This window comes from Mirounga angustirostris, unplaced genomic scaffold, assembly GCF_029215605.1.
Source record: "Mirounga angustirostris isolate CCGP_5_RB_7025 unplaced genomic scaffold, mMirAng1.0.hap1 SCAF_2, whole genome shotgun sequence".
Taxonomy (NCBI): Eukaryota; Metazoa; Chordata; class Mammalia; order Carnivora; family Phocidae; genus Mirounga; species Mirounga angustirostris.
The window spans coordinates 44,329,910-44,345,890 of NW_026991710.1; the positions used below are offsets into that span (position 1 = coordinate 44,329,910).

The 15,981-nt window shown below is 35.9% G+C and overlaps 1 protein-coding gene across 5 annotated transcripts in view; it reads left to right on the forward strand.

Moving 5' to 3' along the window:
* The window catches only part of EXOC1 (exocyst complex component 1), a 68,293-nt gene that overhangs the window by 11,760 nt on the left and 40,552 nt on the right, over window positions 1-15,981 (forward strand). For all 5 annotated transcript variants that reach the window (XM_064584512.1, XM_064584513.1, XM_064584514.1 and 2 more), the window contains exons 4-7: window positions 8,247-8,406; window positions 12,815-13,002; window positions 15,069-15,296; window positions 15,727-15,859. In XM_064584512.1, the coding sequence (XP_064440582.1) occupies window positions 8,247-8,406; window positions 12,815-13,002; window positions 15,069-15,296; window positions 15,727-15,859 (709 nt within the window). The remainder of the gene's footprint in view (window positions 1-8,246; window positions 8,407-12,814; window positions 13,003-15,068; window positions 15,297-15,726; window positions 15,860-15,981) is intronic.

The window sequence follows — 15,981 nt, forward strand, 5'->3', positions numbered from 1 at the left end:
TTGAGAGGTACAGGTCTATGATTCATCAGTCTTCCACAATTCACAGCACTCACCATAGCACATACCCTCCCCAATGTCTATCACCCAGCCACCCCATCCCTCCCACCCGCCACCACTCTAGCAACCCTCGTTTGTTTCCTGAGATTAAGAGTTCCTCATAGTCCCGCATCGGGCTCCCTGCTCTGCAGGGAGCCTGCTTCTCCCTCTCCATCTGCCTGCTTCTTTGCCTATTTGTGCTCTCTCTCTATCTCTCTGTCAAATAAATAAATAAAATCTTTAAAAAAAAAAAAAGAATTCCTCATATCAGTGAGGTCATATGATACATGTCTTTCTCTGATTGACTTACTTCGCTCAGCATAACACCTTCCAGTTCTATCCACGTCGTTCCAAATGGCAAGATCTCATTCCTTTTGATTGCTGCATAATATTCCATTGTATATATATACCACCTCTTCTTTATTGATTTCATCTGTTGATGAACATCTTGGCTCTTTCCACAGTTTGGCTATTGTGGACATTGCTGCTATAAACATCGGGGTGCACGTACCCCTTCGGATCCCTACATTTGTATCTTTGGGGTAAATACCCAGTAGTGCAATTGCTGGATTGTAGGGTAGCTCTATTTTCAACTTTTTGAAGAACCTCCATACTGTTTTCCAGAGTGGCTGCACCAGCTTGCATTCCCACCACCAGTGTAGGAGGGTTCCCCTTTCTCTGCATCCGCACTAACATCTGTTGTTTCCTGACTTGTTAATTTTAGCCATTCTGACTGGTGTGAGGTGGTATCTCATTGAGGTTTTGATTTGGATTTCCCTGATGCTGAGCAATGTTGAGCACTTTTTCATGTGTCTGTTGGCCATTTGGATATCTTCTTTGGAAAAATGTGTCTTCATATCTTCTGCCCATTTCTTGATTGGATCATTTGTTCTTTGGGTGCTGAATTTGATAAGTTCTTTATAGATTTTGGATACTAGCCCTTTATCTGATATGTCATTTACAAATATCTTCTCCCATTCTGTCGGTTGTCTTTTGGTTTTGTAGACTGTTTCTTTTGCTGTGCAAAAGCTTTTTATCTTGATGAAGTCCCAATAGGTCATTTTTGCCCTTGCTTCCTTTGCCTTTGGCGATGTTTCTAGGAAGAAGTTGCTACAGCTGAGGTTGAAGAGGTTGCTGCCTGTGTTCTTCTATAAGATTTTGATGGACTCCTGTCTCACATTTAGGCCTTTCAACCATTTTGAGTCTATTTTTGTGTGTGGTGTAAGGAAATGGTCCAGTTTCATTCTTCTGCATGTGGCTGTCTAATTTTCCCAACACCATTTGTTGAAGACTTTTTTCCATTGGACATTCTTTCCTGCTTTGTCGAAGATTACTTGACCATAGAGTTGAGGGTCCATTTCTGGGCTCTCTATTCTGTTCCATTGATCTGTGTGTCTATTTTTGTGCCAGTACCATACTGTCTTGATGATTGCAACTTTGTAATAGATCTTGAAGTTCGGAATTGTGATGCCACCAGCTTTGCTTTTCTTTTTCAACATTCCTCTGGCTATGCAGGGTCTTTTTTGGTTCCATACAAATTTTAGGATTATTTGTTCCATTTCTTTGAAAATAGTTGATGGTATTTTGATGGGGATTACATTAAATGTGTAGATTGCTCTAGGTAGCACTGACATCTTCACAATATTTGTTCTTCCAATCCATGAGCATGGAACCTTTTTCCATTTCATTGTGTCTTCCTCAATTTCTTTCATGAGTATTCTATAGTTTTCTGAGTACAGATCCTTTGCCTCTTTGGTTAGATTTATTCCTAAGTATCTTTTGGTTTTGGGTGCAATTGTAAATGGGATTGACTCCTTAATTTCTCTTCTTTCTGCCTTGTTGGTGTATATAAATGCAACTAATTCCTGTGCATTGATTTTCTATCCTGCCACTTTACTGAATTCCTGTATGAGTTCTAGCAGTTTTGGGGTGGAGTCTTTTGGGTTTTCCACATGAAGTATCATATCATCTGCAAAGTGTGAGAGTTTCACTTCTTTGCCGATTCGGATGCCTTTTATTTCTTTTTGTTGTCTGATTGCTGTGGCTAGGACTTCTAGTACTATGTTGAATAGCAGTGGTGATAGTGGACATCCCTGCCGTGTTCCTGACCTTAGGGGAAAAGCTCTCTATGTTTCCCCACTGAGGATGATATTCGCTGTGAGCTTTTCATAGATGGCTTTTATGATATTGAGGTATGTACCCTCTGTCCCTACACTCTGAAGAGTTTTAATCAAGAAAGGATGCTGTACTTTGTCAAATGCTATTTCTGCATCTATTGAGAGGATCATATGGTTCTTGTTCTTTCTTTCATTAATGTATTGTATCACATTGATTGATTTGTGGATGTTGAACCAATCTTGCAGCCCAGGAATAAATCCCACTTGGTTGTGGTGAATAATTATTTTAATGTACTGTTGGATCCTATTGGCTAGTATTTTGGTGAGAATTTTTGCATCCATGTTCGTTAGGGATATTGGTCTGTAGTTCTCCTTTTTGATGGGGTGTTTTTCTGGTTTGGGGATCAAAGTAATGCTGGCCTCATTAAATGAGTTTGGAAGTTTTCCTTCCAATTCTATTCTTTGAAACAGCTCAGAAGAATAGGTATTAAGTCTTTAAACGCTTGGTAAAATTCCCTTGGGAAGCCATCTGGCCCTGGGCTCTTGTTCGTTGGGAGATTTTTGATTACTGCTTCAATTTTCTTAGTGGTTATGGGTCTGTTCAGGTTTTCTATTTCTTCCTGGTTCAGTTTTGGTAGTTTATACGTCTCTAGGAATGCATGCATTTCTTCCAGATTATCTAATTTGCTGGCATATAGTTTCTCATAATATGTTCTTATAATTGTTTGTATTTCTTTGGTGGTGGTTGTGATCTCTCCTTTCATTCATGATTTTATTTATTTGGGTCCTTTCTCTTTTCTTTTTGATAAGTCTGGCCAGGGGTTTATCAATCTTATGAATTCTTTCAAAGAACCAGCTCCTAGTTTTGTTGATCTGTTCTACTGTTCTTTTGGTTTCTATTTCATTGATTTCTGCTCTGATCTTTACTATTTCTCTTCTCCTGCTGGGTTTAGGCTTTATTTGCTGTTCTTTCTCGAGCTCCTTTAGGTGTAGGGTTAGGTTGTTATTTGAGACCTTTCTTGTTTCTTGAGAAAGGCTTGTATTGTTATATACTTTCCTCTCAGGACCACCTTTGCTGCATCCCAAAGATTTTGAACAGTTGTATTGTCATTTTCATTGGTTTCCATGAATTTTTTTAATTCTTCTTTAATTTCCTGGTTGACCCATTCATTCTTTTGTAGGATGCTCTTTAGCCTCCATGTATTTGAGCTCTTTCCGACTTTCCTCTTGTGACTGAGCTCTAGTTTCAAAGCATTGTGGTCCGAAAATATGCAGGGAATGATCCCAGGCTTTTGGTACCGGTTGAGACCTGATTTGTGACTAGGATGTGATCTATTCTGGAGTATGTTCCATGGGACTAGAGAAGAATGTGTATTCTTCTCTATTTGGTCCAGTGTGTCATTTAAAGTCTGTATTTCCTTGTTCATCTTTTGCTTAGATGATCTGTCCATTTCAGTGAGGGGGGTGTTAAAGTCCCCTACTATTATTTTTTTCTCTTTTTTTTTAATTTTATTTATTTATTTTTAAAGATTTTATTTATTTGACAGAGAGAGACACAGCAAGAGAGGGAACCAAGCAGGGGGAGTGGGAGAGGGAGAGGCAGGCTTCCCACAGAGCAGGGAGCCTGATGAGGGGCTCGATCCCAGGACCCTGGGATCATGACCTGAGCCGAAGGCAGATGCTTAACAACTGAGCCACCCAGGCGCCCCAAGTCCCCTACTATTATTGTATTGTTATCGATGCGTTTCTTTGATATTGTTATTAATTGGCTTATATAATTGGCTGATCCCATGTTAGGGGAATAGATATTTACAATTGTTAGATCTTCTTGTTGGATAGACCCTTTAAGTAGGATATTGTGTCCTTCCTTATCTCTTGTTATAGTGTTTGGTTTAAAATCTAATTTGTCTGATAAAAGGATTGCCACCCCAGCTTTCTTTTGATGTCCATTAGCATGGTAAATGGTTTTCCACCCCCTCACTTTCAATCTGGAGGTGTCTTTGGGTCTAAAATGAGTCTCTTGCAGACAGCATATCAATGGATCTTGTTTTTTTATCCAATCTGATCCCCTGTCACTTTTGATTGGGGCATTTAGCCCATTTACATTCAGGGTAACTATTGAAAGATATTAATTTAGTGCCATTGTATTGCTTGTGATGTGACTGTTCTGTCTATTGTCTGTGTTCTTTCTGGTCTATGTTACTTTTAGGCTCTCTCTTTGCTTAGAGGACCCCTTTCAATATTTCCTGTAGGGCTGGTTTTGTGTTTGCAAATTCCTTTAGTTTTTGTTTGTCCTGGAAGCTTTTTATCTCTCCTTCTATTTTCAGTGACAGCCTGGCTGGATATAGTATTCTTAGCTGCATATTTTTCTCATTTAGTGCTCTGAATATATCATGCCAGTCCTTTCTAGCCTGCCAGGTCTCTGTGGATAGGTCTGTTGCCAATCTAATGTTTCTACCATTGTAGGTTACAGACATCTTGTCCCAAGCTGCTTTTAGGATTTTCTCTTTGTCTCTGAGACTTGTAAGTTTTACTGTTAAATGTCAGGGTGTTCACCTCTTTTTATTGATTTTGAGGGGGGTTCTTTGTGCCTCCTGGATTTTGATTTCTGTTTCCTTCCCCAAATTAGGGAAGTTCTCTGCTATAATTTGCTCCAATATACCCTTCTGCCCCTCTCTCTCTTTCTTCTTCTTCTGGGATCCCAATTATTCTAATATTGTTTCGTCTTATGGTATCACTTCTCTCTCAAATTCTGCCCTCATGATCCATTAGTTGTTTATCTCTCTTTTTCTCAGCTTCTTTATTCTCCATCATTTGGTCTTATATATAACTAATTCTCTCTTCTGCCTCATTTATCCTAGCAGTTAGAGCCTCCATTTTTTATTGCACCTCATTAATAGCCTTTTTGATTTCGACTTGGTTAGATTTTAGTTCTTTTATTTCTCCAGAAAGGGTTTCTCTAGTAACTTCCATGCTTTTTTTAAGCCCAGCTGGTATCTTTATAATTGTCATTCTGAACTCTAGTTCCGACATCTTACTAAGGTCCGTATTGATTAGGTCCCTGGCAGTCAGTACTGCCTCTTGTTCTTTTTTTTGAGGTGATTTTTTCCATCTTGTCATTTTAAAGATTTTTTTTTATTTGTTTAACACAGAGAGAGAGAGAGCACAAGTAGGCAGAGCAGCAGACAGAGGGAGAAGGAGAAGCAGGCTCTCCACCTAGCAGGGAGCCCAATGCGGGGCTCGATCCCAGGACCCTGGGATCATGACCTGAGCCGAAGGCAGCCACTTAACGACTGAGCCACCCAGGCGCCCCTCGTCTTGTCATTTTATCCAGAGGAGAATAGATGAATGAGAGAACAAAATGCTAACAGGGTAACAACGACCCCAGAAAAATATACACTAAACAAATCAGAAGAGATCTGAAACCGGGGGGAAAGAAAGGGAAAGAAAAAAGGAAGAAAAAAAAGAGAATATGATCAAATATGATCAGGCTGGAGAATAGATCAGTGCGGCATACTAGATTTTGGGCGTATTTTGGTCTTTTAGAAGAAACTGCCTCCCAAAATTTTAAAGAAGGAAAAGCTTATATATTTACAAAAATATGGATTAATATGATGAAGGGATGGAGTATGACTGTGAAGATGAAAATTATAAAAGATTTTATAAAAGGAATTGATAAGATAAGAAGTTGGTTGAAAAAGGAAAGAAGAGAAATTTAAAAAAAAAGGGGGAGAGAATGTGATCAGGCAGGAGAGTAGAACAAAGCCGTACACTAGAGATTTAGGGTATATTTTGGTCTGTTAGAAGAAACTGTATCCCAAAATTTTAAAGAGAGAACAACTTATATATATACCAAAAATAAGGTTAACTACTGTGAAGGGATAGAATATGACTCTAAAAATGAAAAATAAAGAAGATTTTTTAAAAAGGGATTGATAAGATGTTGGTTGAAAAAGGGAAAAAGAAAAAGCTGGACTGTGACCTAAAAAAAAATAAAAGAGAGAGAAAGGGAAAAAGAAAAAAAAAGAAAATTAAAAAAATTAACTTTGAAAGACTAAAGAATCATGGGAAAAAAGCCATGAATTATATGTGCAGTATTCCCCTAGCACTTTTCTAATTTTCATCTTTACAGTCATATTCCATCCCTTCATTGTATTTACCCTTATTTTTGTAAATGTGGTCCTGAGACCACACTGTCCCACGAGGGTTCCACCCCCCCCTTAGCCACTGGAGTGATATGTCCCTCAGCGGCGCCGACTTCTAAAAGTTCCAATTTTGTGCTTCGGGGCTCTATCACTTGCCGGTAGCCACTGACTGAAGCCCCCTCCCCCGCCGTCTATCCTCCCAAATATCGCCTTGGATTCACTTCTCCACACGTCCTACCTTCCAGAAAGTGGTCGCTTTTCTGTTCAGAGAGTTGCTGCTATTCTTTTCATCGATTTCCTGTTGAGTTCGTAGGTGTTCAGAATGGTTTGATCCCTATCCAGCTCAGTTCCTGGGACCAGACAAAATTTAGGTCTCCTACTCCTCTGCCATCTTGCTCCTCCTCCCTCAGTAGGTTTCTGTTTAAGAGAAAATATGGTAAGGGCTTTTTAGAAATGCGTATTTATTAAAGAGCCTTTTTCCTTCAATAGTTTTGCACTTTATAACCCCACTGACTTGCATAATTCACTAACATTGCTGGTGATTATTTGAATGCTTTCTCACGCTGATGCTTCATTGCTGGCTTTCTTAATGGATGTTGTTGTTTTCTTTTTTTCATTTTATGTAGGCACCTTGGCGTGTGCACACTATATATGGATATAAAACATAAAATTTTTTTTTTAAACATAAAATTTTTATACATAGCCTAACATTAGCCATTTAGTGTCACACATTGATTTGTGTGAGTGTTGCCACTGGAGCACTCAGCTTCTTTTATGGCATTATGGGAAATATTCCCAGGGAAGAGATAATTTCCCATCAAGTTTTAGATTAGTTGCCAATACTCTTAGATTTTTTTTGTAAGTGATAATGCAATTACCTCTTCATTGGAAATACAGATTTTTAATCTTTTGATGTTTCAGTTCTGCTTATTGAGCTAATTAGTAGTTTCATGCAACTGTAACGTGATTATTGTACTGATCCCTAAATTATCCCAACTGTTCACAGTAAAAGTCTGATATCCTCTCCCTTTCCTTTAAGGCATTTATTTACATTTTCCCCCCAAATGACACTTTGTATGAATCGGATATATTATTAGCCTTCCATTGGACATTAAGAACATTTTAATCTATTTTTAATTCCTTGGATGTGAAGAAAAGCATACAATACATTCATATGTTTTCATGTTTTAGATAGCAGTCAAGTGATTCTACATTCACGTGGGAAATATTAGACTGGTATGAAATCATAGCTGCAAGGTGGCTTAAGAGACAGAGAGCATACTGCACTTCTCCCACAGGTTGAGCTTCTTTGTCATTCGAAAGAACTTCAAGGCTAGCCAGCATTTTTTATTTTTGAGGCACCTTCGATCATTGTCTTTTCAGAATTGAAAACAGAATCAGTCCCTGCTTTCAGCTCATTTGTTCTTGGAAACCACACCAGGATGTAGGTTGTCTTTTTTCTCCTATGTTATAATTAGAAGATATCTTCTTTACTAAGGACTTAGTGTCAGATCACAGTTACAAATAATAGTGCATCATCATCAAAGAATAGGTGTAACTCTAAAATCCCATATGCAATTTAAAAAGAAAAATTAGGTCCACGTCAAAACTGGAGACCATTGTCATCTTATAGACTAGGAAGACAGGACACAAAGTTTTTACCTAGACATCCTATACTTCTACTCATATACTTAAGGGGCATAGGAAGGAAATTACCGAAACACTGTGTTGTTTTTTTATCCAGCTTCTTTTCGGAGGTAAACAAGGTTTTTCCTATAAATTGAATTCTCTGAACCATTCTCTGTAAGTCACTTAGCTGATTTTTAATGGAGATTTTTTTTTAAAGAACAGCTTCAACTTCTTTTCATTTTATTGAAATATAGACTTTATAATAATGAAAAAGGGATATGATCCAAAACAATATATCTTTTGTATATTTTTATTTCAGGAAAATCCTGAATTTGATTTACATTTTGAAAAAGTATATAAATGGGTTGCCAGCAGCACCGCTGAAAAGAATGCATTTATTTCATGCATTTGGAAATTGAATCAGCGATATCTCCGAAAGAAAATTGATTTTGTCAATGTTAGCTCACAGCTCTTGGAAGGTAAAGTTAAATAGAAATGCTTATGTAAAATCAAGTATATCTAAAAGTGAATATATAATTTGACGTTACTCAAAATGATTAGTACACTGATTTACCTTATATTGCAAAGGAGTTGAAAAATAATTTTTCTTATTGCGGAGTGATACTTGTTCATTATAGAAATTGATACATTAAACTAAATAAATAAAAATCACTTATAAACTTAATCCTCAGAGATAACTGCTGTTAATGTTTTGTTAGTCTTCCAATCTTTTTTCTATGCATATTTAAATACTTTCTTAAAATAAATTCACATTCTGTTTTCTAACATACTTTTTCTTATAATGAACATTTTTCATGTTATTAAATATTTACCCCAACATTTTTTCTAGTGGTACCATAATATTCCATTATATGAATATACCTTAATTTATTTAACTAATCATTTATTTTAAAATTTCCAATCTTTGCTTATTTTAAATAATTTTGACATGAATATCCTTGTAGTTGTATTTTTGTGCAGAGTATAGGTACAGTGGTTAAAAATATAACTCAAGTCAGACTGCTTGGGTTCAAATCCTGGCTTTGTTGCTTACCAGTATATGACCTTGGACTATTCTATGTTTCAGTTTTCTTTATCTCAGAAATAGAGATAATTAGTAGTATCCACTCCATAGGGTTGTTGTGAGGATTAAATTACTTAATATATGGAAGTGATGAGATCAATGCCAGATATATAGTAAGTACTCAATAAATATTAGCTCTTATTATATTATCAGGATAAAATCCTTAGATAGAAAGTTAAATAGGGTATTTTTGGTCCGTATATCTTCAGGGATGTTACTGTGGATTATTTTGTGTTATAAGATGAAAACTACTGTTATTTATTAAAAATGTACAATGAGATTTTATTCTTTAAAAATTTCTTTCATAAAGACATAAACACTGTAAGAAAATGGTTCTGTATGCCTTGTGGATACAATTTGTGTTGTATTCTTTATCTCAAAGAAAGCAGTTGAAATAACAGCTAGTATGCAGATGAATAGAGTTGTTGCTCCTCTTATTAATAAAAAAAGATTTATTCCAAATAATATATATTAGAAAGAAAACTTAGATTTGTCCTAAGTTGTATATTAGCATTTTAAAATAGGAGCTTCATTCTATTCCGTTAAACTGGAAATAGCCAATATTCAACCATTTTGACCTATAAAAATGGCCATTTCAGATACTTCAGACTATTCATTTACTTAGCCAATTACCTCTGTCCTTTTTCTATTCTGTTTTACTTACTCCTTTTCTGTTTGCCTGTGGATATTTCCCTGAAATATAGTATTCCTTCCTAACACTTAGTAATCAGTAAGCCCATTATTGGTTTCAGGTTTGATGCTTGAAACCAGCAGAGGCAAGTCACATCTGTCAGGCCCTGTGCTACTCCCCCCAGTGGAGCCCTGGAGTAGCCCTCGGGGTTGACATCTCACCAACGTTAGACCCCAGTGTCTTGGCAATTGAATATGTTAAGGGAATGACCTTCAAGAAATTGATGGTAATTTTTCATGCCTTGAATAGTGGTTTAATTTGTTTTGAACGGCTCTTATTTTATTTTACTTATTTATTTTTTTTACCATTTCGGGGTTGAACATTTTGATGAGGGAATGATTGCTATTCTGTTTTTAAATATTGTGTATCTCCAGATGTTACTCGTTGCCTATGGTGTGTTTTAAACCAATATATTTCACTGAGCCAACAGTATGGGAAAATACATACCCTACCTGGTTTCCCTCATTAAGAAATTTTACCCTGATCAATGAGAAGAATATTGCTGTTTTTAGAATGCCTAGCTTAAAAAAAAAAAAAATTTTAATTTTATAAGGCCTAAAGCAATGTGTAGACATTTTCATGTTTATAAAAGTTACCCCTAATTCAGATCAATTTTAGGAATACTGTGAAGATCCTTAAGGATCTCACTGTGAAAATCATTTTCCATAAATCAGTAACTGTTGTTTTGGTTTAGTGGAGTCCAGAGAATAGTTTTCTTAATATCTGCAAATTTGTTTAAATGTTTTAATGGATTTTGAAATCATAGCCGTTGATTCCCATTTAAAAAAACAATAAATGTGTCTAAGCTTTGGGTGATGTTAGAAAACAAATAAGAAATTATCCTTTTAAGAGATAAGTAATCATCCCAGTAAGACTTCACTGTGAATGCTAACAGTGGCAACTTTAGTGGTTTTTATCGGTGACAACTGAGTATTTATGCTAGTAAGTGGGGTTTCTCAGCAGAAGGCTTTTAAGATTTTTAAAGGAGGATTTTGTTAGCAGTTGAAGTAGAGTCAAGTTTTTGTTTGGCTTTTTCTTTTTCATTCTTATAACCAGATTTTAAAAAAGAAATCTTTGACTTAAATCCTTAAAAGCCAGCTTGAACAGATAACTCATGTGTTCTTTTTAAATGGTTTCAATCTCTTCCTTTCTAACAGTGTTTTATGACTAATCTATTGTGAGGGAATGTCTGGGTAAAGTTTTGGGGCCTTGAGTGAAAATAACTAGACTAAATGCATGAGTCACAGCTGACCTAAAAATAATTCTCAGGAAGTGATCTATTTCCCAGTTTTCTCCAAGGACTAGTCAGTGTTGTCTCTTAAAAGAAAGAAAAAATAGAAAGATAAATGTATTTTTAGTCATTGTCAGAAAAAGAATAAGAGAATTAACTCTGGAAATTTAGTTTCTGTGGATCTTTCCACTTTGTACTTGATTTGGACGTTGTCTTTTAAACTTTGATGTACCAGAAGTTCAAATGAAATATGGGTAGTATTTTAAAATTTTAAACCTGTATACTTTTCTACCCAGCTAATATTCTTTGCTTACTTTCCTCTGCTTTTTTCATACTTTTTACTCTCCAGAACTGCCTAAAGTTACAGAAGGTGCGTAACACCTTTTCTTTTTATTCTATTCCATATATTTTTTATTACTTGCCATTGTTATGTATTGTTGGTTGCATATTTTATGAAATTGTGCATAGGGACAAGTTTATTACCACAAAATCCATATAGTAATAAAATTAACGAAAGGATTCATTATTGACTTCCAAAGGACTGTTTCATGGAAGAGAAAATACTTCTGATGCAGTTATGGTCGTTTAAAATATTTATTTATTTTAAATAAACTGCTTGTGTAAGGAGCTGTACAGAATGATTTGGGCAGTCCCTGCCCCCTAGTGGCTAATAAACTGTCAGATGTGAGCTAAAATGGACTCGTTCAAAGGCCAGGGAGCTAGGTGATACCTGTCTAAAGAACTATTTATATACTGTAATCTGTAATTGCCTGTACCAAAAGTTTTATTCCCCTCCTTTTTTTTTTCTGGGACATTATCTAAATCTGCCTAATTATCATTCTTAAGAGTAAATCATTTATTACTTTGAGTTAGTTGTTTTTTTCCCTAGAACAAATTAACGTATGTCAAGTCATGCTGAATGTAAGTATTTCATTTGTATACAAAATAATGAATATTTAAAGTTCCAGAGGTGGTGATTTAAATCGTGTCCCATTCAGTTTATGAAAATCAATAACTTTATTTAGAGTTTTAGTTAGGGGGTAAAAAAAATTTTTTTTTCACTTTACCTCTCCTAACCTCAAGCTTTATATAAAATCCCACAAACTAAATGTATTTTCTCAAAAAATTGAACTGAAACGTTTATCCAGAAGACACCTTACATTTGACCTCTTGGTCTTTTGTTAAGAAGCATGAAGACTAGTTAAATTTTTGTAATTTCAAACGTCCATGCTATTGTTGCTCTTCTTACTGTGTAGACTTGTTGAGAAAACTTTTATACCTGATCTTTAGAAATTTTATTAATGCATGTGAAATTGTTTTAAACAAAGAAATGGAAAATCCATTTAATATTTTTAATACCCAAAATAAATTGTGAATACATTTTTCATTTCAACTAAAAGTTATTTGGAAAAAAAAAACATAACAAGGACAAAAAAGAACAGAAGAAAAATGTTACCTGGGGAAAAAAAGGAAAGCAAATTATTTTTTATGTGCCCTAAATTCATAGTCATTGTTTTGTTAGAGCAAAAACCACATCAGATAGGAAAAAAAGATTAGGCTTGTTTCCACATGTTTTGTTTCTGGTTTTGCATTTGTTTTTGTAGTTTAATTATGTTTTGGGAAATTGTTCTAAAGCCTATTTTAACACTTAAAAGTGAGCGAATTAGACTGCATGCTTTGTATTTGTTATAATAAATGTTACAGTAAACATATTAACATGCATTTTTTCATAAAAATAAGGTTTTTTTTTTAATATTCTGAATCACCCTTTCCTATTTTTCAGCCACTAAATGTGACCTGTGCTTATAAATGACTATAAGTACCGTGTTATTGTCTTCCTACTTTTTTACTACTTTATTTTTAATTTTTACCCTCTTTAAGAGTCTGTTCCAAGTGGAGAAAATCAGAGTGTGACAGGAGGTGATGAAGAAGTAGTAGATGTATACCAAGAGTTAAATGCAAGAGAAGAGCAGGATATTGAAATAATGATGGAAGGCTGTGAATGTGCAATCTCTAATGCTGAGGCCTTTGCAGAAAGGTTGTCCAGAGAGCTGCAGGTGCTGGATGGGGTAAGACCTTTTTATAATCTGTAAATGAATGATGTGTAGTGGATTGAGAAGACCGGTGATGTTCAGATTTTACTGCCTCAGCACCTAAGCCTTTATAGTGTGATTATTGCCATCTCTCTCTGTAAGCACATTACCAGATGCTTATCTTTCACTGCTCTTGTTCAAAAGACAGAACCATTCCTGTTAATCAGGCCAGTGAAGGCAGTTGGGTGAGGTTGGGGATTTGGGGAGGTTCTTGACACAAAGCGATGGAAGTAAAAAGTAGCCGACCAGAAACCAACTTGGGGTTGCTTTCCCCCAGCCTCTGAAACATCACAGAATAATTCAGTGCAAAAGAATAGCATTTTTATGGTTCAAAAAAAAAAAAATAGGTACAAATCAGAAATAGAAAAATTAGTTTGAAATAAGTGAATCATTTACTCAAATGGAGCAGAGTAAGGATAGTGAAAACAAGGAGCCAGGGGAAAAGGATGTTTGGCTCCCCTCCTCAAATGTTTTGGGATAGCTCTTTTTAATTTGTATGCACAGTTTCTGAGTCTACAAACTAAATGCACATCTTTAGAAAGTAAAAAGCTAAAAGACATAACTAAAAATAACACCACTAATGTGAGAAAAATCTAGAACAAGAACGTGTGTTTTTTTGTTTTGTTTAAACAAAGCAAGCATTTAAGAAAAACCCTCAGAGAATGAGGAATATTTTAAAGACAAAGAATTTTGACATTTTGTACATGAAAGGTACAGAATTTATGAGGTTGACTTCAGGCCCAGAGATTACACAAATAGTCCAAGTTTACAAGTTTATAAAACTCACTGGAAGCTAAGCCTAGAAGAAACTTCAAGTTGTTTAAGTGGAAATTGTCCTGGACAAGGTCGAGCCCCAGGTCTGCTACTTGAGAGATCTATTCAGTGGCCCAGAGGCCTGCTGACTCTTATGGTTGGGCCGCACTTACAGTTGACTTATTATGAATAGCATATAAAATAATGTGTGAAATTATAGCATCAACTGTCCAATGAAATTCTTTTCATTCCTGGTCTGGTCCAAGTTTTTTCCTCATACCCTGTTACCTGCCTTCTTAGTGTGGCTTAGTGGTTTATATTTTCTTTTCTAATGGATATTGCATGTATGTTACAAGTTATCACCTTGCTTCCCAGTTTTATGTTGGATTTGACAGCTTCCATATTTCAGGAAATTTAGAATCAATAGTCAGAGTCACTTAGAAAATGATAAGGGGATGATGGTTTGTTCCTGCTTTGCCTGGAAAAAAACATACAGTAGTTGCAAATGAAAGAGAAAAGAAAGAAGACAATAGAAGGAGCTATCTTATGGATATATAGTCTGTGGCCATGTGGTCTTATGGTCGTGGCTCTTCCACATCATGTAAGTACCAATTGTACTACAGTTATAAATTAGTTCAGTGTATCTTTCAAACACTGATATACCACTGCTACCCTCTTGACTAAGGTATTACACAGGTGGTTATACTTTTTTTAGCATTTTACAACAATGTTAAGAAGTACAGGAAATTTTTATAGCTGGTAGAATTGGAAGTGTCAGAAATGGGAGTATATCAGGGTGCCTGGGTGGCTCAGATGGTTAAGCATCTGCCTTTCGGCTCGGGTCATGGTCCCAGGGTCCTGGAATCGAGCCCCACATCGGGCTCCCTGCTTGGTGGGGAGCCTGCTTCTCCCTATTCCTCTACTGTTCCCCCTGCTTGTGTACTCTTGCTCTCTCTGTCGAATAAATAAATAAATTCTTTAAAAAAAAAAAAGAAATGGGAGTATATCAACACTGATGATACATTGTGGGACAGAACCCTACTTGTACAGTCTGAGAAAATATAAAATACTGAGGCATGGTCCCTAACCTTGATAGGGAGGCAAGTGTATCTTCTTGAAATACTGTGTAAAAACAGAACATAAACATAAAGTGATAAACTGAAATAAATGTTTAGATGCATACCAATCTTTGTTATTCAGGTATCAAAGGGATTTAGCAATATTTCATCTTACGCTTCTTTTATACATTTAAATAATATGAAGAGTTACTTTTGTTTTTCACTTTGTAGGCCAACATCCAATCAATCATGGCCTCTGAAAAGCAAGTGAACATCCTGATGAAGTTGTTGGATGAGGCTCTAAAGGAGGTAGATCAGATTGAGTTGAAACTGAGCAGTTATGAGGAAATGCTCCAAAGTGTAAAAGAACAAATGGATCAGATCTCTGAAAGCAACCACCTAATTCATCTTAGTAACACTAATAATGTAAAACTCCTGTCTGAAATAGAGTTTCTTGTGGTAAGTATGTTGATAAATTGCTACCACCAACAAAAACAAAACAAAACAAAATATAATATATAAAACCCATTTGTAAACATTTTCTAAATTCCTTCTGAGAGTAAGATTTAAAATAATTCTAGGGCGCCTGGGTGGCTCAGTTGGTTAAGCGACTGCCTTCGGCTCAGGTCATGATCCTGGAGTCCCGGGATCGAGTCCTGCATCGGGCTCCCTGCTCAGCAGGGAGTCTGCTTCTCCCTCTGACCCTCCTCCCTCTCATGCTCTCTGTGTCTCATTCTCTCGCTCAAATAAATAAATAAAATCTTTAAAAATAAATAAATAAATAAATAAATAAAATAATTCCAAAGACCTTATGATAGTATTGAGTAGCATCTTACCTGTAAATTTCCCAAAATTACATGTGCAAATGGTGTATTTATATATATTCCAGAACCACATGGACCTGGCCAAAGGTCACATAAAGGCCCTTCAGGAGGGAGATCTTGCTTCTTCTAGAGGCATCGAGGCCTGCACCAATGCCGCTGATGCCCTTCTGCAGTGCATGAATGTAGCTCTCCGTCCAGGTATGTTCATTAGAAATGATAAAATCTGACCAAGAATCTGAGACTAAACCTGTAACTTGGTATAAAGCTTTTAACAAGAAATACATGGGGCAAGTGGTTTAGGGTGACTGTAGTATTAGCTC